Source organism: Macrotis lagotis, chromosome 6 (assembly GCF_037893015.1).
Source record: "Macrotis lagotis isolate mMagLag1 chromosome 6, bilby.v1.9.chrom.fasta, whole genome shotgun sequence".
In the NCBI taxonomy this organism is placed as follows: Eukaryota; Metazoa; Chordata; class Mammalia; order Peramelemorphia; family Peramelidae; genus Macrotis; species Macrotis lagotis.
Window position 1 is genome coordinate 218914554 of NC_133663.1, and position 24190 is coordinate 218938743.

The 24190-nt window shown below is 36.6% G+C and overlaps 1 protein-coding gene across 1 annotated transcript in view; it reads left to right on the forward strand.

Annotated features, from left to right (window-relative positions):
* Positions 1-11953: 11953 nt before the first annotated feature.
* ARL6 (ARF like GTPase 6) overlaps positions 11954-24190 on the forward strand; it is a 62171-nt gene continuing 49934 nt past the window's right edge. The window contains exons 1-2 of the mRNA XM_074192303.1: positions 11954-12353; positions 21662-21812. Of these exons, the coding sequence (XP_074048404.1) occupies positions 21690-21812 (123 nt within the window). The 5' untranslated portion in view covers positions 11954-12353; positions 21662-21689. The remainder of the gene's footprint in view (positions 12354-21661; positions 21813-24190) is intronic.

Genomic DNA, 24190 nt, shown 5'->3' on the forward strand with positions numbered 1-24190 from the left:
TTATCAACTCAAGATTTCCAAGACATTTTGTTGACTACTTCTGAGGTTTAACTTTTTTTCTAAAGAATATGACTACAGATTTTCCATTTCTCAGGACAGAGATTAATTGAAATTTTCTTGCTTAAAACTATAGGTATAGTTAGGTTCATTTTATTTCTTTTCTTTTATAGTTGTGTCTATTTAAAAAATGAAAAGGCACGACCAAATTTTAGACTTGTATGTTTATTTAGTCTTTCTACTATAATTTTTTAAACTACATAATTTGGAATATATTTTGGAAAGTACTGAAAACTTCATCTTGAGATATGAGATTAGAGAAAGGCAGAGACATGTCTTAATTCTTTTTTTAAAGGCAACAATTCTGTTTTATCCATTTTATGGTCAAACTCAAAGCATTCGTTCCTTTCCTTCCTTTAAAAAAAAAACATGAGACAATATAGTAGGTACATTCAGTGTGTTCCTATCTGATAGGAAGAATGTGATCTTTCTGATTATATTTGGTGCTTTATCTCAGGAGAGCCTCTAATTCAATGTGGTGGGCTTTAAACACGGATTTCTGTGTATTTTCTGTGAAATTAGATTGTAAGTAAATAAAATTGGCACTCTATTGTTTGCTGTTCTAGCATAGCCATAAGATGTAATAATGTATGTGTACATATTAATATGTATTTGATGAGACTCTTTAGACAATATTTAAACAACCATGTCAAAATTTAAATGGTAGATAGCTTCTACAGTTGCAACATAATCAAAATCAAAGAAATCTTTGGTTATGGCACAAATCTTGCAGACTTTATTGATTGCTTGAATACTGAAGAGCACAATTATATAAAGATACCTAGCTTTACCTTTCCAGGTCTCATCTTTCATAGAACTATAATTGACTGTTGCTGAAAACTGCTTTTGTCCTTATAGAAGGTCATGATAAGTACATTTCTCTGGGAACTTGTCTTTGAAGTATGTTCACCATTAATTATTAATATTAACAAGATACTCATGTAGTTTTGCAACAGGAAGATAAGACCTCATAGTTTAGGCAAACAAGGAGTTAAACTACTTTTCTTCTTGGGATTCTATCAGCATTTAAAGCTTCAATATTTATCTTGCACTCAGGTTCCTAACACATACTACATTCTCTTTTCTGGATATAATCACAGTATAATAGAAAGATAATAATAATGAAAGGGTATTTACTATTGAACCACCAGCCCTAGGGGATCTTACTTATTATCTACTTACCTTAGCAGTGAAGTAGCCCCATAACTTTGAAGGTGGTATTGTTTTCAATTTTTTTTTGCAAGGCAATGGGGGGTTAAGTGGCTTGCCCAAGGCCACACAGCTAGGTAATTATTAAGTGTCTGAGGTCCAATTTGAACTCAGGTACTCCTGACTGCAGGGTCAGTGCTCTATCCACTGCGCCACAACACTATTATGATGCTCCATGTAAATTTTCATGTGCTGGCATGCCTTCAAGTTAATAGTGTTATAGAATGCTCAGCTCTCTACTCTAGGGAGTTTTTATGGTAATCTGCATCACATTTGCCATCTATTTGCTGAAAAAATATGGGGTTTAGCAAAACTACCTGCTGAGCAACATAATAAGATTTTTGTACAAAGTACAAATTACTAATTATTATTGTATTTTATTTTTTTATGATTTCCTAAGAGGCATTATCAGGTCTTACAGTTGGAGTAAGCCTGTTTATTAAGAATAGCGAATAAAATTTACAGTTCTGGTGGTTGAGTTGATGACTTTTTATTTTGCCTTCATGGATACTTTTTATTGTGACAACTTCCTTCCCACTACAGACCCTTAGGAATTCTGTCTATTCAATTCATTATTGTTTTCATTATACAAAACAATTTACATATTTAGCACAGATCAACATTTTGTTCCCTGGTTTCACCATAGTCCTGCTGGGTAAATTGAAATATTTAGTTAGACTAATTTAGTCTAGCCAATATCCTATGTTAGTAATAATTAACATCTGGTGAAAACATTTTTATAGGACATTGATATTTTGGAAGGATTTTACGATGAGATTCAGATCAATTGCGTAGATGAAAAAAAGTCATACACCTACAGGGGAACTTTGAGATGTTTGCAGCTCTTTCACCTTACTAATGAGGAAACCAAAGCCCTAAGAGATTAAATGACTTGCTAAGAGTCACACAGTTAGCTGGGGCAAAGATAAAATTTGAACTCAGGTCTCCTCATTCCATCTCTGTTATTAACTAGCTACCAGATTTTGAGCAAATCAAATACCTGAAATGTACCTGTTTCCTAATTTTTAAAATGTTTTCATTCTATTTGCCATTTTTAATTTTCTATATGCTGTGTCAAAAAATGCAGAGGTAGTCAAACACATAAAAAGCTCATTGTCTAAAATACTTAATATTGGATCTGGAAAATGCTTTAAACCTAAGAATTATAAGGTTGAGAGAGTAAGATTTGCCAACCTCTTTTAAAGGTCAGAGCCATATAGCATAGTAAATAAAGAATAAGATCTGAACTCAGGAAGATAGAACTCAAACCTGGCTTCAGACACTTATTAGCTGTGTGACCCTGAGCAACTCACTTAACTGCTGTCTACCTAAGTTTCCTCATGTATAAAATAGTACCTATCTCAGAGTTGTGAGGATAAAATAAAGTAACATTTGTAAAGCACAATGCAAACCTTAAGGAATTATATAAATGCAAGCAATTATTAGTAAAAGATTCTTGTGATGCACAAGTTAAATAAGATTTAAAAGTGTCATTGATTTATCAGAAGAATGCTATTCAAGTCTTAAATATTAGGATATTATTTTATTACTAATCTACTTTTTTCCAAAGAATTGATGTGAAACTAAAATTGAGAATGGAGCATTCTAAACATGAACAGTTTGTTATATAAGGTTGAAAAGATAAAGATAAAAGATAACTAGGAAATGTTAGAGTTCTGAAAAGCAATTCTTATTCTCAAAACACTTGTCTATCCCAAATTGATTCAACAACTCCTCTAGACCATTGAAGATTCTTAATTTCTTCTTTCCCTCACTTATCCTTTCCATCTGACTATAGATCCAAATCTTCCTAAACCTAATTTCCATTTCAAAGCTTTCCCTTCTACCCTAGTCCAGCTACCCTCTCCATTTGTTTTTTCTCATCATTCTCCACTGAAGTTATCCTTTTTTTTTCTTTTGCAAGGCAATTGGGTTAAGTAACTTGCCCAAAATTACACAGCTAGATAATCATTAAGTGTATCTGAGATCACATTTGTTCGGATTTTTGATCGGATTTTTGTTCCCAGTCTTCATACATTGTTTAAAGACCTTGCTCCAACAATCTTTATTCTTTCTATACCCTTAGGAGTACTGAATTTGGAGGCAGGAGGAACTGGGTTCAAGTCCTATCTACAAAACTTGCAAGTTGCTTAGCTTCTCTCTTAGTTTCCTCATCCATAAAATAGGGATAATAATATTAGTCATTCCTATTTTTAAGGGTTGTTGTGAGGCTCAAATGAGATCATGCATGTACTCTGCAAATCTTAAAATTATATAAATGGAAATTATTGTTATTATTATCTTCAATCTTTCCCTATCTTCTGTCTGCAGTTAGACTAGTCTTCATTTTCTTCTGAGTCAAATTCATGAAAAAACTGCCTATATCCAATGCCTCTACCTTTTCCATGAATTAGCCTTTTCTGACATTTTGTAAGCTGATTTCCATCTCTAAAACTCTCTTGTATCATTATTTACCTTCTAATACACAATGACCTTTTTTTCAGTTTTCAACAAGTATTTAAGTGCCTAAAATATCCCAATTAACAAGTGCCTTTGCTTCAACCTTTCTCCATCCCTTCATCCTTTTTTTTTAGATTTTTGCAAGGCAAATGGGGTTAAGTGGCTTGCCCAAGGCCACACAGCTAGGTAATTATTAAGTGTCTGAGACCAGATTTGAACCCAGGTACTCCTGACTCCAGGGCCAGTGCTTTGTCCACTGTGCCACCTAGCCACCCCCATCCCTTCATCTTTAGTCCTGTTGTCAATACATAAGTACAGGGGCGGCTAGGTGGCGCAGTGGATAGAGCACCCCATTGCCTTGCAAAAAAAAAATACATAAATACATGCTGCCTTCATTAAGATCTGCCTGAACATTTGCCTCACAGTAGGTTTTTCTGTCTTCTCTCCTCTCCTACAATCCATCCTTTACACTACTGCTGGGAGGACCTTCTTTATGCACAGACATGTAATTGTATCACTTCTCTTTATTTGTATGGTCATGTAACTTCACTGCATTCATATGGTTATATGTATTATCTTATGCAATATACTGATATATGTCTATTAACATTTACCTGACCACAGCATATAATATTGAAGGAAGAGATATCATGGGATCACAAGTTAGAGCTGGAAGGGACCCTAGAGGTCATCTAGTCGAATTCCCTTATTTCACAAGTTTGGAAACCGAGGTCTAGATAAATTAAATGATTTACCCAAAGTTACATAAGCGATAAATGATTGAGGTGGGTTTTGAACCCCAATCTCAGTACTCTTCCTGATAAATAATGTTGTTTCTTAAGGTGAACCTAGAGACAATGAGATGAATTTAGGAAGCTATAAAATATAATATAGAGAGACAATTAATTAGGAAGTTATAAAATATAAATATCAAATATATAACATAAAAGAGGAGATAAAACTGCTTAAATCTGGAGACAGAATAGAAAAGAGAGGTTGAATCTGAAAGATATTGCAGAGATTGAATTGATGGGGTTTGATGATTATCTGCAAAATGAGTAAGAGAGGTGGCACAGTGGATAGAATACCAGCCCTGGATTCAAGAGGACCTGAGTTCATATCCAGACTCGGCCATTTATTATTACTTAGCTATGTGACCTTGGGCAAGTCACTTAAGCTCATTGCCTTGCAGAAACCAAAAAAAATCAGTATGAGAGCTGAAAATAACTGAACACAGGTGACTGGAAAATGGTGACATCATTAATAGAAATAGGAGACTCAAGAAAAAGGACAAATTTGAAGTGGAAAAGAGTTAAGTACAATTTAACATATATATGTACATATATATGTGTGTGTGTGTGTGTGTGTGTATGTGCATGTGTGTGTGTTGCCTTAGTTTAATTTTTTGCCCACATATATCTAAGCATGGCTTTTAGGTCTACTTTCTGTTCTCCAGTTTATTCACCTTCCTATTCTCTCAGATGAATAGGGATAGATCAAAGCTGATATTTTGCTTAGACACCAGGAAGTTTTGTCCAGGGAAGCAGGGCTCGATTAGATCAAAAGGACATCTTTATTCCCTACTACAGAATACTAATCCATATGTTAGAGAAGAAGTGAGAGAGAGAGAGAGAGAAGAACTAGTCCTCAGAGACTAGAAGACTTGATTTCAAAAATAGAGACAGAAATGGAATAGTGTCACATTCATTTGGAATGCTAACTTGTTTAGCTACAGTGTCAAATGAATGGAGGAGAGTATAGATTTGCAATTTCATATGCAATAATAATTTTGCTTGTTTGTTTGTTTTTTAGGTTTTTGCAAGGCAAATGGGGCCAAGTGGCTTGCCCAAGGCCACACAGCTAGGCAATCACCAAGTGTCTGAGACCGGACTTGAACCCAGGTACTCCTGACTCCAAGGCCGGTGCTTTATCCACCACACCACTTAACCACCCCTGCAATAATCATTTTATGGGAATGCTTGTTTGATTTAAAAATTAAAAAGAAAATAAAGAAAAATTAAAAAGAAAAAGAATTTTATATTCCATCAGCAGGCTGGATAGTGACAGAAGAATTCCAGTCAAGCCCTTTAGAGGAAATTGCTTTGCAAGAGAAATAAATAGAATTCCTCAATCTCCCACCTCATTCCTGTCCCAGGTGTCTAACTAAGTTCCAAAGATTCATCAAACTTTCCACACCTGTTACTCAGTGGGAGTAGCAGAGTTCACCAGAGCAATAGTGATAAATGATAGAGTGCCTATAAATAGTCACATAAAAATGACAAAAGCTCCAGTGAGCATGACCCCCATGACAGATAAAAGTGCTGGCTATGGATTGCTAATGCAAAGGTACTCATTCCTGTAGCCTAGTAGAAAATACCTAAACAACAAAATGAGAAAAGAACTTCCAAAAGCCAAGATCTTCAAAGTACCACTTTGTCATATGTGATCTCATCACATGCACCAAATATCCTTTGTAAGTCTGAGGCCACTCATCCCAGAGCCCTTTTATGATCAAATGGCAAGTAAGTCTCCAATCTGGAGGAAATATTTTATACTAACTGTTCATACTATACTCAGTAAATCTTCTCTCTAAAAGAAAATTGAGGCTACTAGCTGATAAGCAATTGCAAGTAACCCTGTAGGAGTTCATGATTAATAGAAATAGAAACTCAAACTCTCTGGGTTCCCCTTAGGATTCTGAGCAGGAATTGAGAGAGCTGAATCATTAGTCTGTTTAACATTTATTAAGTGATTTCCAGGAGTGATTCCAGAGGGAATATAGTACTGAAAAAGAATTCTCTGTACAAGAAGGATGTCAAATACATCATACTGTAGCCTGCAGAACTCCTTAGTGTGGCAGTACCAGGTTAAAATGTAGTTGAGAAATGATTAACAAAAGAAATAAAAATATAATTAAATGTTAATCTTAATTAGCATAAAGTTAATTAGATAATGTAAATTTGAAGTTTTCTAAATCAATATGCATCTGTTTCTATTTGAGTTTGACATCATTGGTTTACAATATGTCCAAAAGTTATCATTCATTTACTTCTTGAGAAGATGCCGACTGCTTCCTTAAGAAGCCCATTCTACTTCTGAATTGTTTTGCTTGCGACTAAGTCTTCTTATCTCTGCTGGCTCAGAAGTGCAATGGCTCCTCATGCACACCAATACTGGTGGACATGAAAGCTTTGATCTGTTCCATTTCTGACCTCCTTATGCAGCCTGGTAGCCTCTCATCTTGTCTCTACTCCCAGGTGTACCAGGCAGTATGTATATCCAGTCAGTGTTAACCCTACTATTATTCATAACTAATGAGTTCACTCAATTCAGCCTCTTACTAGCAGCGTCACAAAGGTGGGCAACAGTCTTAATTGCTAGGAGTTTCTTCCAGATATAAAGCTAAATTTACCTCTTCACAACTTCTAGTCGTTGTTTCTAGTTCTGCCTCCTATAGCCATAAAGAGTAAATCTTATTCTCTTTCCAAGTGACAGCCCTTCAAAAATCTGATGATATCTACCATATCCTCCCTAAATCAGGGGAGCAATTAGGATAGAAACCAAATTGTAAGACGTTAAGAAGGAATTGCTTACTGAGCAAGAGAAGGCATTTAACACTGACCTTTGTTCCTCCCCAAGAATTTGCCTGTGAAATAAGGCAAGAAGAGGAAACAGTAGAATGGGGAAGCCTTTATCATGATTGAGGAGATAGAAACTTGCCTGTTTATAGGCAGAAAGGAACCAGTGGTGAGACTGAAGGTGAAGATGCATGAAAGATGGGATAATTGCAGGAGCAAAGTTCTGAGATTGTAGGGAATGGGATCAAAGGACAGGTAAAAGGATTAGTCTAAATTGGAAATATAAACAGGAAGAGGATAGAAAAGATTGATAAAGCCAAGAAGGCTTGAGGAATGGATGAGGATTCTCATGTCATGTAGGATGGCTTCAATATTTTTAATGAAGTAAAGGGCTAAATTGTCTGCTTTAAATATGGGGACTGGAAATGGTAGAAGAGGAGGATTGGAATAAACATTAGATGATGAGATAAGAAGTCAGTAAGGGTAGAAAAGAACTGTTGAGCAACAGCAAGGATAAGCTGAGATTTTTTATCATGAATTCATTAATGTATAGAATAATTTCAGTTGTTTGAGTTTCTCTAGTAATATTAAGTAGCAAGAACAGAGGAATCAGATGGGTATTCTAGGGTATTAAGAAATGAAACATAAAAATGGCAAGTCCTGGGAACCAAGCATGAAGAAAGTAAAGTCTGAGTGAGGAGAGAGGGACCTAGAAAATAAGGAGAAGAGAAAAATTTTTAAGGATAATAGTTACAATAAGTGCAAAGAGTAAGAGCATAGGAAACAGATTTAGAGCAGCAACTGACTTTATTATATTTATTCATTTATCACAATCCTATCATTTACAGATGAGAAACTGAGGCCTATAAAGTGTGTTAAGCACCTTGCCTAAGATTCTCACAGATTTTCTGACTCCAAATTCAATGCTTTATTTTTTTTTTGCCACATCCTTCTACCTCCAGTTTACTGGGAATGTGATTAGAAGAAAAATCAAATTGTCTTGTTAGAGAATTGAAGGTGTTGTTTGTAAATTGTCCTTCCCTTCCCCCCAGTAGGCAAGGTGGACCCAATTTGGAGGATTTGGGGAAGGATATACTTGAAAGCTGCATGAGCTGAGAGGGCATGGAAGACTATGGTATACAGAGAGAATCACATCAGATGAATACTAATTAGAATTTGAGTAGGGGTCCTCACTCATTAAATCAACTTTCTCAGTTGTGAAGATGAATACTTAATTTCCTAATGATTATGTCAAAGACGGGACTATATCTGAGAAATGATTATAAAAGAATGGCATGGAAGTGGGAGAGGATAAAAAGGAGTATGTTCATACCTTCTCCTCGCTCTATACTTTGAGCAGAGTAGGAGTTGCCTTCAGGAGCAAGGAATATAAGAAGTAGAGTCCTCAATAACCAAATAAACCAAATAACCAAATAAAAGTATAGATGAAATCCATCTGAGTTGGTACCCCTTCCAAAGATACAGAAGATAGTAGATGATAAAATCACTTGCACAATCATAGTAAGCTAGCTTGAGGCCCTCCACCCTTGTTTTTTCTTATCTTGGTGACCAAGCCCTGTGCGGTGGTGACTCTTCTGCATGGAAAGTCCCAATTTTTGTACCTCTGGAATAAGTAAATGACCAAATTATGACCATTTAGTCAGGATGTAAAGCCTGAACCACCTCCACATGCCTAACTTAAGAAGTAGCCTATCTTCTGATCTTCTCCTGACCACTTTGTCAGTGGAAATGCCCCATGCTTCACCCAATCTTTGATTCCCCCTCAAGAGCAAAATTTTTCAACCAATTAAATTCTCTATTTCAGCATGCTTCTTTTGCATTTTTGAGTATCAAGCCCAGAAGGAGGAAGTATCTCAAATTGTGAGGAAGATTTGAGATCCATTTCAATAGAGAGAACCATGGGATCATTTAACAAAGTGTCATTGGTTTAGAGCTCTATTTCTATCTCTTTTATTGTAGGTGGGACACTTTTCAATCATTTAAAAAAAATTGTAAAGATCGGAGAGGCGTTAATACATGTAAAGAGTACTTTAGTGTTTTTAATATAACAAACACAAGCACTTTAAAGTGTTGTATGGTATCTATTATATGGGTCTTTAATTATTAATATTCTTTGGTTACATTTTTTGATTCTGTGAAATTTTCCTCAAAATTTCTGGTTTATTCTTCAACTTTAAAATCTCATGCTAGGGTTATCATCTCAAAAGTCCATATGCTACATGAGAGAAGATATCACATATACATAGATATTCAAAAGATAAGAAAGGGAGTTATTGGGATGAAGGAAGGGGAGTGAAAAGATGGGCAAAGACCCAGATAAACAACTTCAGGAAAATCTGGGGAGAGGACACTTTTTCAATAGCTAGAGAGGAATTCAGGGAAAAAACAAAAAAGGAGGTAGTACCTGAACTGAAACCTAAAGGGAGATTTTTATTGTTCAGGTATGTCTGACTTTTTGTGACCCATTTAAGTCTTGGGTTGGTTGTTTTTTTTTTTTGGCAAAGACACTTCAGTGGTTTGTCATTTCCTTCTCCAGCTAATTTTATAGATGATGAGACTGATGCAAATTGGGTTAAGTGATTTTCCCAGTCACACAATTAGTTAAGTGTCTTGAGGCCATATTTTAAAACAAGCCTTCATAATTTCAGGCCTATTCTATCCACCCATACACTTAGCTGCCCTTGAAGCATAAGTCATTGTTGAGAAAAGAGAAATTCCAAAAGAATGCACAGAAATTTTAAAATGACATACCAAGTTTGCATGACAATTTTTTAGTCCAGTATAGCTAAAGAATAACTTCAGGGGCAGTAATGTACACTAAGTCTAAGAAAATAAAATAAAGTCAGATTGCAGAAAGTCTTAAAATCCAGGATAAGTAGATTGTATTTTATTCTAGCCACTGATTTTTTTTTGAGAAGGATATCTATGTGAAGATCAAGGTTTAAAAGGAAAAAAATCTAAAGGAATGGATATCCATTCAGATTATATAATCTAAGCATGAGCAGTTGATCAGGATGATGCTAGTGTGACTAGGGCAACAAGATGAATATGAGGTAGAATAGAAGGCTTTACAAATTATTGAATATGAAGACAGGGTATAAGAGAGGGAAGAGACAAAACACGAATTTTAAACTAAAGTGACAATAATGATGTCTAACAGAGAATAGGTTTTGGAGGCAAAATTATGAATTGTTTTTGAACGTACTGAATTTGAGGTGAGCAAATCATCTAAACTATGTTTATGCAGGAAATTGGATATTTAGAACTAGAGTTTAGGGGGAAAGATTTGATAGTCCTTTATTTGTACAGAGGCATGAACAGCAGTGAATAGAAAGTTGACTTTAGAGTCAGGAGGATCTGGTTTCAAGCACGGTCTAATATTGGCGTGTGATCCTGGGCAAATGACTTGAACCGTCACTGCTGCTCTAAAATTATAAATTGCAAGAACAGAGGAGATTGCAAAGGTATAAAGTGTAATAACAGAATAGTACTTGGGGGAGGGGGGAAGGCATCTTGCTAAAGAATGGATTATGAAGTTAAGAGACAGTGTCACATAAGTCAAAGAAAGTAAGGATCAGTCATGCTTAAACCGAATACCCCAGAAAGTTGAAGATTGGGGGTGGGGGAGAAGTCGTTGGATTTAGTGATTAAGGGATGTGTGGCAACCTGTGAACTAAAACTGTAAAGATTTCAAAGGGAACAGAAAAATATGATGCACAAAATAAACAGTAGGACTTGGAACTAGGAAGCAACGGTAATTCGTGGGAAATAAATATTCCAAAGAAAGAAACGAAAGGGGGCGGAACAAAAAGTAATTGCCAAAGGGTTCCTTTATCTTTAAAGGAATTTATCTCCCCCCTCCGCGCGCCCCCCATCATTAGAGAGGCGTCAAAGTACTTAACAGACTTTTATATAAAGTTGATCTAGGATGCTTAACTCTGCACCAGAACTTCGGGATCCTGAGCTTCACGAAGTCACGTTTCCATCTCCCCAAAGGAGGGAAGCCGGGAAGGTTTGGACACTCAGTCCTTTAAAGCAAAAATTAGGGGATTCGACTCGCCCTCGATCTGGCGTAAAGGGAAGATGAAAAGATAAAAGTTTGCATGCTGGGGCGGCGCAGTGGATAGAGCACCAGCCCGGAGTCAGGAGGACCTGAGTTCAAATCCCACCTCAGACATTTAATAATTGCCTAGCTGTGTGGGCAAGCCACTTAACCCCACCGCTACGCAAAAACTAAAAAAAAAAAAAAAAAAAAAAAAAAAAGTTTGCATGCTGCCCGCCGCCAGAAGCTGCCAAGCACCGGGCCTCTCTGCGCGTGACCAACCCCTTCTTCAGGGTCAGTCCCTCCGAGGGAGCCCATACAAACCCGGAGGCCGGCTCCCAGCAAAGGCGTCTAGCCTACGGCGGGGTTGTCGGGAAGCGGGAGAAAGCAGGGTCGCGAGAGATGCTCCCAGAGAAGTGCGAGAGGACTTAGGAGGAAGAAGGAAGACTACATTTCCCGTGAGGCTGTGAGGCGGCTGCCGTCATTACCCAGGTACCTCCTCTCCTCAAATCAACCAGTTTTAAGCTAGATGGCGCTGTACTGGAATTTGGAATGGCTTTCTGCACGTTTCACTAACCAAGCATGCGCATTGCCTCCTTATCGCCCGGGATCCAAACAGCCCCCGGGGGAGCGGGGGCGCGTCCCAGCCCTTCCTCACCCAACCGTGTACTCGCCGCCGCTCCAGAGCTAATTGCCAGGAAGCCGAAAGGAGAAGCCTGGCGAGGGCGGGGCCTCAGGGCCGGAAGGGGCCGCGGTTGCCTAGGGGACGCTTATGGTGCTACGGACTCCTCTGCTAGCTCCCCTGGGTATCCAGAGGAGCTTTGGTTTTCCTGACCTTCTTGACCTCTGTGGATAAATTTCTTTGGCCCCCGGACAGATCCTCTTAAATGGGATCGGACAGGACCTGAAAGCTGAGAAGGGGTCCTTGTGCCCCGACTGGAGACACGAAAGGTTCCTGCCCCGCTCCCCCGGGGGCTGAATTGCGGGTGAGTCGGGGAGGAGAGGGCCTGCTCCCCCTGGCTTCTTCCTCTTCTCCTCCTTCTTCCCCTTTCCACTCTTGTACTTTTTCCTCATCTACCTCTTCTTTTTCTTTCTTCTCTTCCACCTCCTCCTCTTCCCCACTTTCTTTCCCTTCTCTTCCTCCTCCTCTCCTTCTTTCCCCCATCTCCTCTTCATTTTCCTCCTTTTTCACCTATTTCCCTTCCTCCTCTTTTTCCTCCTCCCCCTCCTCCGTCCTGCTATTACTCCACCCATTTTTCCCAGTCATCCGGGCTTGTGACTAATGGCATTCCAGACCCCTAGATCTCTCCCCCTGTCTACTAGGCCTTTTGATTTTATCTTCATAACATCTGGAATTCTTTCTCTTCTCTAACCCTTCACCACTACCGTGATGGAGGCCTTCATCTACTCAGATGGAACTGCCTGCCGTCATAAGTTTTCCCTACTTGTTGGAGGAGTAGCTCCTCTCTTAGTTCAGGTTTGATGTTGGAACAAAACGCCACTCACAAGTCGCTGAACTTTAATAAAAGAACTTTTACTTTGCCTAATTAGGATGCTCGATGGTCCCCTACATCTCCACCTGGACCTCTGTCTGGTCTGGAGATCATTAGTTTATAGCAGTGCACTAGGTCTCAGACACTCACAGCTTTTTATTCCTTCTAGATCAGGAAGCTAATTCAAGGGTGTGGAGGTTAATCAGGTTATGTGGAGAGAAAAACTTAAATTAGGATTCTATAGTACTACAGCTGAGATCTTCTCATATCAAAGTTCTGACCATGCCATTCTCTGACTCAGTAAACTCCAGTAGCTCCCTCTCACCCCCAGGCTCAAATATAAAATCCTCTGCTTTCATAACTTGGGGACATCACCTTTCCAGTCTTCTTTCATTGTCTGCATATTTTCTTTGCTATTAGACTGTGAGCTTCTTGCGAACAGAGATTTTATATTCTTTGTGTCTCAGTGCCAGGAACACAGGCATTTAATAAATATTTATTATCTGTCTAATAATTAGTACTTTATTGAACAGTTTGGGATTTGGTACTGATCGATCTCTGTCTTACTACTTTTTAAAATTAATGTATTTGAGATGTTTAGTCATTTTTTCTGTCTCCTTATGATTTTTATTATTTTTCTAGTTCTATAAAATATTCTTCAGTAGCTTTTTTGGTACTGTTCTGGATAAGTAAATCAATTTACGTGATATTGTCATTTTTATTATATTGGCTAGAACCATCCATAGGCAACTTAGGTTTCTTCAGTTATTCATGTCTGCCTTTTCTTCTGCAGAGACTTATGTAATTGGATTCATATAGTCAGGCTAGCCAAATACAGATAGATAGGTTCATCGTCAGGTCTGAAAGTGATTTTTTTTTTTGGCTATGGTAATCCAGGAAATAAAAAAAAAAACTAAGAAAACTGCAAAATGAATCACCCCATTTTGTGTTTCCCTTTATTTGTGTTTCCCTTTATGATTTTGGTCAGAGGGTACTGGGAATCACATTTTTAAACTCAATGAGCATTCATTTGTTTACACCTTAAATGTGAATCCCTTATATAATATCCAATAAATTAATCTTATATTACTTAAGAAAGTTAATTCTGGGGCGGCTAGGTGGATCACAAAAGGAAATAAATTATGTTAGAATACAATTCTCAAAATAGAAGTTTCTTAAAAGTTCATGGATTTAGGGGTGGCTAGGTGGCGCAGTGGATAAAGCACAGGCCCTGGAGTCAGGAGTACCTGGGTTCAAATCCGGTCTCAGACACTTAATAATTACCTAGCTGTGTGGCCTTGGGCAAGCCACTTAACCCCATTTGCCTTGCAAAAATCTAAAACAAAAAGAAAGAAAAGAAAAAAAAAGAAACTTAATCCTTTTATTATTGTTATTCTTGATATGTCAAGGATTCTTGACCCAGAGTCAAATCCATGAACTTTTTTTTTTGGTTTTTGCAAGGCAAATGGGGTTAAGTGGCTTGCCCAAGGCCACACAGCTAGGTAATTATTAAGTGTCTGAGACCGGATTTGAACCCAGGTACTCCTGACTCCAGGGCCTGTGCTTTATCCACTGCGCCACCTAGCCACCCCTAAATCCATGAACTTTTAAGAAATTTCTATTTTGAGAATTGTATTCTAACATAATTTATTTCCTTTTGTGATCCTGTATATTTTATATTATGCATTTAAAAAATATGCTGAAAAGGAGTACATGGGCATCACCAGATTGCCAGAAAGTTCCATGATACAAACAAAAGATTTATAATTAATGTTACAAGTGAAATCAGAAGATTAAAAAAAGTTGTACCTGAATAAAAGAAGGTACCCAAGTTCTCTTTGCAAAGCCAAATAAAGAAATTGGTGGGGTTAGTTTTCCTATGTATCCAAAGGTAGAAAGAGATAATAACTTCATGGATTACTTGACCATTTCATCTTGAAGTGATCATCATAAAAAAGATTATTCTATAAATAAGTTTATGGGACAACTTCTGTAGCAAAGGATAAGAAAATTCTTCAAATGGGAAGGGAGTGCCCAAATTAAATCAACACATGCTTTAACTTTCAGTGACTTCAGGGTAAAAGTGGTTATAGGATAGGATTATAAATATGATTTTCAAAAATATTACAGGATCAAGAAATGACTTATAGACTTTACAAAAGTATCAGACTTTACTAATATGTTGATTAATTTCTAGAACATTTTTTCCCTTTCTCTTTTTCATTCTTATAAGAGATGAATTTCTGGGAAAGGGTGAAGGAGAAATACAGTGTAGAAATGCAAGCAATGTAAAAATAAAACATTAATAAAATTTATTTTAAAAATTCAAAATGCTTTATATTTGTAGATTGGTATTGTTTTTAGAAAATTAAATGTTTGTTTACTGAGACTCTTTCAAAGCTCTTTTGGTCTCCTCTACATTGGCAGTTTTCATGATTTGGCAAATGGCAGAGATCACTTCTGAAGTAGAACCAAGAAGGCAGAGTAGCAGGAAGGAGTGCTTCCTCAAACTCCTACAAAGTGATCTAGAAAATACATCATACCAATGGGAAATTCAAGGAAAAAATCAAAGTCATTTGTTCAGCCCAGGTCAGCAGACTCTGCTGTCACGATCTGCCCAAGAGTGGCGGGGTTCTGAACATTTCAGTGCACAGGGACTATACTCAAGGGCAAGAAGTAGCCCTACAACCTATATAGTGACCTGGTAAGAGGAATGTGACTACTAGCTTCTAGAACAATCTGAAGCCTGTAAAGAAATAACTAGGGCAAGAATCCTAGACTTTAAAGAAATCTATAATTCTATCACTCTGAACTAGCAGAAGTTGCCAACTGGCTGACCTTTCATTAAGGCCAGCAGCAGTCAACTGTTGCTTATACTCAGATTCAAGTAAGGAACTAGAAGACAGGGATGGAGCCCTTTACCAGAGCATTGAAATTTTGAAGGTCCATCAGCCTGAGCTATCCCCGAGAATCTAAAATAACATAATTCTCACTCCTTCTCAAGAGAGCAACAATTAAGTCCAGACCTTTAGTATAACAGTATACAAAACATATAAAAATCTGAAGTAAGAATGTAGGCTGGAAGAATGAGGTAAGAAAAGATCCTGTCATAAAAAAATTATTATAGTGTCAGGAACTCTGAATGCACAAATGCAGAAGACAAGAATGATCCAAAAGAAAAATAAAAATTCGACACAAATTCAGTTAGAATTCATAGAAGAAATGAAGCAAAAGATATTAAAAAGAGTTAATATTTTTATAAATTAAGTGAAATCTTATGCTCTCATTTCAGAAAACTTTAGAGTTTTTAGAGGAAAAACTGGGTGTCAGAAAGAATTAGAAACATAATTAACAAATTAGTATGAATGGTATAAAACTTTTCCAAAGCAGTATACTTCCTCAAAATGAGAATGAATTAAGGAGACAATAAGAAATGTATGAAACTCAAAAGAATGAAACATTAGAAGAAAATGTAAGATAGCTCATACCAAAAACAACTGACTTAAGGGCAGCTAGGTGGCTCATTGAATAGAGCACCAGCCCTGAGTCAGGAAGACCTGAATTCAAATTCAGCCTCAGGCACTTAATAATCACCTAGCTGTGTGAGGTGACCTTGGGCCAGTCATGCAACCCCACTGCGTTGCAAAAACCTGACATGGAAAAAACTGACATGAAAAACAGGTCAATAAAAATGAAGTAAAATTCACTTAAATACTTTTAAACTAGAAGCAAAATAAAGAGGTGAAATATATCAAGGAATCTTAAAAGAAAATTGTCCAGAACTCTAAGAACCAAAGGTCAAAGTGGAAATAGAAAAGAATCTACCAGTCACCTCCTAAAAGAAATTGCAAACAATCTGAAAGTAAAAAATTACACATAATTTAGAGGCTACCATTTTAAAATACAGAAGAGTTTTATGCTATTCTAGAAGGCAAGCAATATAATCTTTTTTAAAAGATTATTTAAGGCAGTGGGATTAAGTGACTTGCCCAAGGTCACATAGCTAGGCAATTACTAAGTGTCTGAGGTAAAATTTGGACTCAGATCCTCCTGACTCCAGGGCTGGTGCTTTATCCACTGTGCCACCTAGCTGCCCACAAGCAATATAATCTTATCTAGCAAAACAATATAATCTTTTGGGAGGAAATGGACCTTTAATGAAAAATAAGACTTTCTAGCAATCCTAACTAAAAGATCAGGGCTGAATGAAAACACTGAAGTTAAAAAAGTTTAAGAGAAACAAAAAATAATAAATACAAACAAAAATTATAAAAGATTTAACAGGGATAAACTGCTCACCTTCTAAAATGGGGAGATGATATATATGTATCCCTTTTGACACCCTGGGTCAGCTAGGTTGTGTTGTAGATAAAACTCTAGACCTGGAGTCAGGAAGGCTCTTCTTCCTGAGTTCAAATCCAGCCTCAGACATTTACTAGATAATGTGACTTCACCCTCCTTGCCTCAATTTTTTCATCTTTAAAGTGAGCGGGAGAAGAAAATGGCACTCTAGTATGTCTGCCAAGAAAACCTAAATGATATCACAAAGAGTGGGAGATGACTGAAATATAACTTACCACAACAAAACTTTGAACCCTGTCATCAACGGTAGTCATAAAGTCTAATTGGATAGAAATCCTGAAAGTGATTCTTATCTATATCTTGTCTGATGATCTTGAAAATAATGGAAAGGGAGAGGAAGAGAAATACACAAGGGAAGGTAAAGAGAAGGCAAAACTAGGAAAAATTAATTCATAATTGAAGATGTGTAGTTTAAAGTTTTATTTACTTTGGTTTTTAATTAAAATGAAGAATATCTGATACTATCTGATAGTGTTAATTCATTCTCCTGCCCTTTTTTTAGACTAATTAAATCTGTTTTTGATTTATTATCATATTAAATATCAATACAACCAAAATTGCCTTGCGCAATGAATTTCAATTAGTAAAATGTTAGGACTTTTCAATTACTCTGTTAACTGTTAATTGCAGTCCTTTATGTATATGTCCATTCTTATGTGATCATAGGAAGCTCTATTCCTTTAGATTTTTTTTAACCATATATTATTTCATAAATATTTCTTGATAATTTTTATTTTCTGTTCCCTTATTGACACTTATCTTGCTTCCAGTTTTAAGTTTTTGTTTTTGCAATTAAAAACATGCTGTTATAAGAATCTTTTTAAAAATTTTCCATTAATTTACTTACACATTACTAAAATATTCTTGTAAGAGTGAACATAATACCCCACCTCCCACAAAAATGTAAAACCTCCTGAGAAACAAAGTGAAAGAAGGACTAAAAAAATATGTTTCAGTCTGTGTTCTGATACCATCATCTCTGTCTCGAGTGGATCACATTCTTTATCATAAGCCCATCATAGAAGTTATTTCCATATTTTTCCACAGTTGCTGTTGCTGATTATAATTCCCTCCATCCATTCCTCCCCACTGCCATCTATTACATTTTCTCTCTCCTTTCATTCTGTCCCTCTTCAAAAATGTGTTGTGGGGCAGCCCAGTGGCACAGCGGACACAGTACCTGCCCTGGGGCCAAGAGGCCCCAAGCCTACATGCCACCCCAGAGACCCAGCAATCACCCAGCCATGTGATCCTATACAGACCACCCAATTCCACCACCTTAAGAAAACTAGAAAAGAAAATATGTTATATCTGACTATACTCTCCTATGATCTACCCTCTCCTCTATCACTAGAGTGACTTGCCCATTGTCACACAGCTAGGTAAATTAAATGTAAATTAAAATTAAATTAAATTAAATGTCTGAGGCCAAATTTTGAACTCAGGTATTCCTGACTCCAGGGCTGGTGCTCTATCCATTACACCATTTAGCCACCCCTCTTGATTCTTTTACATGAAATATTTTAATCTATTCTACCTCTCCTTTCCTTTTTTTTCCAGTACATTTTCTTTTCACCCATTGACTCCATTTTTACAATATATTATACCTTCAAATTCAGTTCTCTCTTGTGCCTTATCTATATAAACTCCTTCTAACTGCTCTATTAAATGAGAAGGTTTATATGAGTATTATCAGTATTATCTTTCCATGCAGGAATACACACAGTTCATCATCATTAAATCCCTGATAATTTACCCTTCTGGTCCACTCTCTCTGTGCTTCACCTGAGTCCTGTACTTGAAGATCAGTCTTTCTGTTCAGCTCTAGTTGTTTCAACAGAAACATTTGAAATTTTTGTCTCATTGAAAGTCCATCTTTGCTGAGTAGTTGATTCTCAGTTGCATTCCAATCTCTTTTGCCTCCCAGAATATTATGTTCCAAGCCCTACAAGCCCTTACTGCGGATGCTACTAACTCCTGTGTGGTCCTGACTAGCTCCACGATATTGAAGTGTTTGCCTTCTGGCTGCTTGTAATAGTTTTCTCATTGACTTGGGAGTACTGGAACTTGGCTATAATATTCCTGGAGGTTGTTTTTTTTTTGGATACCTTTCAGTAGATCATCAGTGGATTCTTTTAATTTCTATTTTACCCTCTGTTTCTAGGATATTAGGGCAATTTTCCTGTAGAAATTCTTTAAAAATGAAGTCAAGGCTCTTTCCCTGATCAAGACTTTGAGGTAGCCCAATAATTTTTAAATTATCTTTTCTGGATCTGTTTTCCAGATCAGTTGTTTTTTTTTTTCAATGAGATATTTCACATTTTCTTCTAGTTTTTCATTCTTTTGATGTTGAATTATTGTGTCTGTATTTATTGCAAAGTCATTAGCTTCCATTCCATTTTACATCTGAAGGACTTGTTTTCCGCAGAAAGCTATCTTATCTTTTTTTCTATCTGGCCAGTTCTGCTTTTTAAAGCATTCTTCTCCTCAATAACTTTTGAAACTGTTTTATCTATTTGACCTAAACTGGTCTTTAATATGTTATTTTTCTTAAGCTGATTTATACCCCAAGAAATGTAAAGATAGAAAAATTAGTATCTAAATTGACTTGTTAAAAAAATTGTTACACAGAATAGCTCTCTGGATAGGAAAGGGGAGAAGAATATAATTGGAAATTAGGATGATAACTAAGCTGCTGACTTTATTTTCCTGTTTTTCCTGCATTTCATTTCTCTTCCCAATTTTTCTTCTTCCTCCCTTACTTGATTTTCAAAGGTTTTTTTTTGAGCTCTGTCATAGCCTGAGCCCGACTTCTGTATTTCTTGGAGTCTTTAGATGCAGAAGTTTGGACTTTCTCATCTTTAGAGTGTGTATTTTGATCCTCCATGGGACCAAAGTAATTGTCTATAGTCAGGTTCCTTTTTTTTCCTGTTTACTCATTTCCCCAGCCTGTGCCTGGTTTTAGAGTGCTTCCTGAGCTTTTGAGAAGGTTTATATCAGTATTATCAGTATTATCTTTTCATGCAGGAATACACACCTCCACAAGTACCTACCTCAGTTCCTTAAAGGTCTTATGGGAGGCTCTGTCTGCTCTCCTGGTCTTTTGAATGAACACAAGCTCACCTTTCTGCCATGGGGCTATGAGGAAAGTCCCTGCTCTGTGGGGGCCCCAGACTGTGACCAGGGTCTGAATGCGGTCAGAGCCCCAGAGTTCTGTCCCAGGGACAGAGGACAGACCTTGACAGTCTCCTTCCACCTTTGGTGGACTGAGTGCTCAGGGAACAGCTCCCCAGCTGGGCAGCTCTACAGGCCTGATTCTGTTTGCTGAAATCTGGACTGCACTAAGGATGGCCACACTGGTCTAGGCTTTGCATTCACTCTAGCAGAGGTCTCCCTGCTGATCTTCCAAGTTGTGCTTGGTGCTCCCTGGTGTGGCTGGTCAGGAAACTGCTTCTGTGCCTTGGGGCTGTTCTCAGAAGGCTGTAGCTCCTTCACTCAGCCCCCTCCAACCCCACAGAACAGAGCCTTCCCACTATTTTCCAGGTTACCTTGGGCTGGAGAATTGCCTCATTGAAACTTTCTTTGGGTTCTAGCTACCAAAAAATTTAGTCACAATTTTAAGTTTTTTGAAATATGTTAGAGAGAGCTCCTCAGAAAGGCTGTTCTCCTGCTGACATCTTGGTTCCACCCCGCCAGAACCTTTGTCATAAGAATCTTTAAATGCAGTTTATTATTGTTTACATTCTCAGTATATATTCATTAAAATAAAATTATTTGTACGAAAGGTATCATTTTTATAACTTTTACTGTATATTACCCTATTTTGAAAAACACTAACATTTGAGAGTCTTCCATCAATGTATGAAGATAGTTATTTATCCCACTAGCATTGTATTTTCTTCTGTTTAATTATGGATCTAAGGTGTTTAATTATGAATCTAAGGTAATTCCTTAAATTTGTATTAATTTTTATCTCTTTGGTTATTAGTGAGTCTGAATATTTTTCAAATTTTTTTCTCTTTTGTATATTGACTGTTTATTTTGGTTATCCTATTTTTCATAGGTTCTAAATCCTAATCCTTTAATTGTTGTCAATATTTACTGCTTTTCAAATTTATAATTTAAAATTACAGACCCTGAAACAGCATTATCCTGAGTCTGATCCATGCCATTGATCTAACATACTATATCTGAAATGAAACCTGTCTAGCAGTTTCATGGGTATTATCCTATGTGCCCAGATTTATAAGCAGTCGATCTGCTTTGAGAAAAGACTCCTTTGCTATAATCAGCTTATATTCTGTTTGCTGATTACAGACTGTACCTACATTGCCTTTTCTATTCTCTCTACAGTTTTCATATTCTTGACCCACATACGTACTCAGTGTTTACTCGGAGAGCTTTTGATAACAGTTTTATGTTCATTTGTACACTTGCAGCTGGTTTGGGAAAATTTGAATCATCATTATGGGATTACTGGACAAGCTGTCAGGGTTCCTTGGTCTGAAGAAGAAGGAAGTTCATGTTCTTTGCCTTGGGCTGGATAACAGTGGCAAAACAACCATCATTAACAAACTCAAACCTTCGAGTGTAAGTAGCTTTCTAACTTACTTTAGCACTTGTCTATAATTGGGTGATGTATATATTGCCAGATTGTATTGCTGAAATCTATCTTGTTTGAAGTCATAAATTCAAACTCCTATCATTTCCTACTCATTTTGTTAGGAAATTGATTCCCATCTTGGTTAAATGATTTGCCAAAGTTTTCATTGCTTTACATTGTCAAAGCCAAAATTATAATATGCATCTCCCAGTTTTTAGTCTAGTGTTCTTTTCCCTAATTTGCCACATTATCATAAGTTCATGATAACTCTATAGGGACATGAATTATTGCTTGACAATTTTTGTATATAGCAAACTCAATTATTTGTGCAAAAAAGATTTTTAATGATCAAACTTTAACTTCATTATTTTAAGCATTTCTTTTTAATTTTCTAAATGTATTTCTTTCAGTTTCATCTTTTCTTCCTCCCATTATCTTCTTTACTGAAGAACAAAATTTACTAAGAATTTACTAAATAGTTGGCAGCATAATGAAGTTATATGATTAATTTCCTCTCAGTTATTAAAAATGGACTTTATACAGGGACTTATTTAAAGATTTCCAATCTTTAGATTGGAGAAAATGAATGTTCTTTTTTTTTAAGAGAAGTGATTGCTCTACAATTGAATGCCATTCATTCCTCTCTTCCTGATACGACATTCCTTCTTTTTTACACTGGCCAGATTCACAAAGTAATGAAACCAATTACTGCCTAGCTTTCTTAGCAGTGGATTACTAGTGATGATATGTGAAGTGGCTAAGGCCAAGAACTTGAAATTTGGAGTTGGGATTTAAACCAGGAAGGCCCACCTGTCCTAACATATATAGCATTGAACAAGGTTCCTAACATTTTGATATCAGTAGCACTCTATTGCCTAGCCAGGGCTTTGTCTAGAACAGATAAAACAAGGTAAGATAAATATGACTGAACAATTGGAGACGATCATGACCCATCAGGTAGGGCTGGCCCTGTAGTTTGGTTGAAGAAAAGGAAAAGTATCTGGGTTTGAGCCCTAAACAAAGAGATTCTAATGGTTGACACACTTATACATTCTTACCTATACCTTCATTTTCTATCCCATTCTCCTCATGTAAATTGTCTGTAGGGGTATAGCATTATTAGGGAAAGATCATATGGAATATAATGGGAGCAAGCAGGACAGTAATTTTTTTTCTCATCCAGTTTTCTTGAGAACTAGAGGACCTTTTTTTCTGCTCAGAATTATAAACAGTCTCCTAGGGCACAAAAATTCAGAAACACTATCATTTTTTTTTGGCTATGTTTAGCATTCAGTTTTACTGACTACAATTTTTTTAAATTAGTGCTATATAATTTTCTGTCATGATTATACTGTGTGGACTCTAGACTTTTGCTTTGAAGTAGATATTCATATTTTAGTATCATTTTTCTTTTAGTCCATGTTTTCCTTCTTAAGTGTGGTGATTATTTCCATTATTATAACTGGGGACAGCATAATTTATCCTCTACAGCATAATTTATGTTGATATTAGAATCACATCTTTGATAACATCAAAGAGAGATTCAGGAGAAAGAAGCAAACAAAAGCTTTTTAAAATGAACTTAAAGTTTTCTTTGTTTTTGAAAAATTTTTAAAAACTGAGAATGAGGTAATCACTCCTTCCAACTAAAATCACTTGATGAATGATTTGTGCTTTCTGACTACAATAGTACTATCTTATATCCATGGTTTCTTCACTGATATAAATTAAAGCTCTTCCATACTCTTCAAGAGTGATAGAGGGCAAAAAAATTCATGCTCCTGCATTTGGTATAGTGATAAGCCTTTCTGAACATATCCCTGACTAGTGCTCTGCATTTCCAATATCTTAATAGGACTTTCTAGAATTTTAGCTGTTTTTAACATGGCATTCAAGGACCTAGGCTCACTTATATAAGGAGACATCAAAGGAATACTCTACTATAGGATATTTATAACAGAAAATTTTTACAGAGCCCAGTCCAAAGATGGTTAGAATAAGCTTCTCTTTCTCCCCTAAAAGGTAAAAGCTTCATTTAATTAAATGTTTTAAAATATAAAAATGTTATCATCTGTTGTGGTTTTACTGAACCAGTAAATAGAGCAGACCAGAGACAGTGCCAGTAAAGAGGAAAGAGTTTAATTACTTTCATTGAAAAGAACTGATTTGCAAATCATAGAATTACTCCTTTCTTGGAGCTCCACATTGCTGTTTGTGGAAAGGGAGAGGGAAGGCTGATCATAGAACAATGAGATCTGGGGCTTGAATAATCTTCCTAGGACAGTCTCGAAGTTCAGCACAATGCAACAATTACATCAGGTCTTGGCCATCCAAGTAGAACAACACAGGTGTCCCTGAGTCCTGT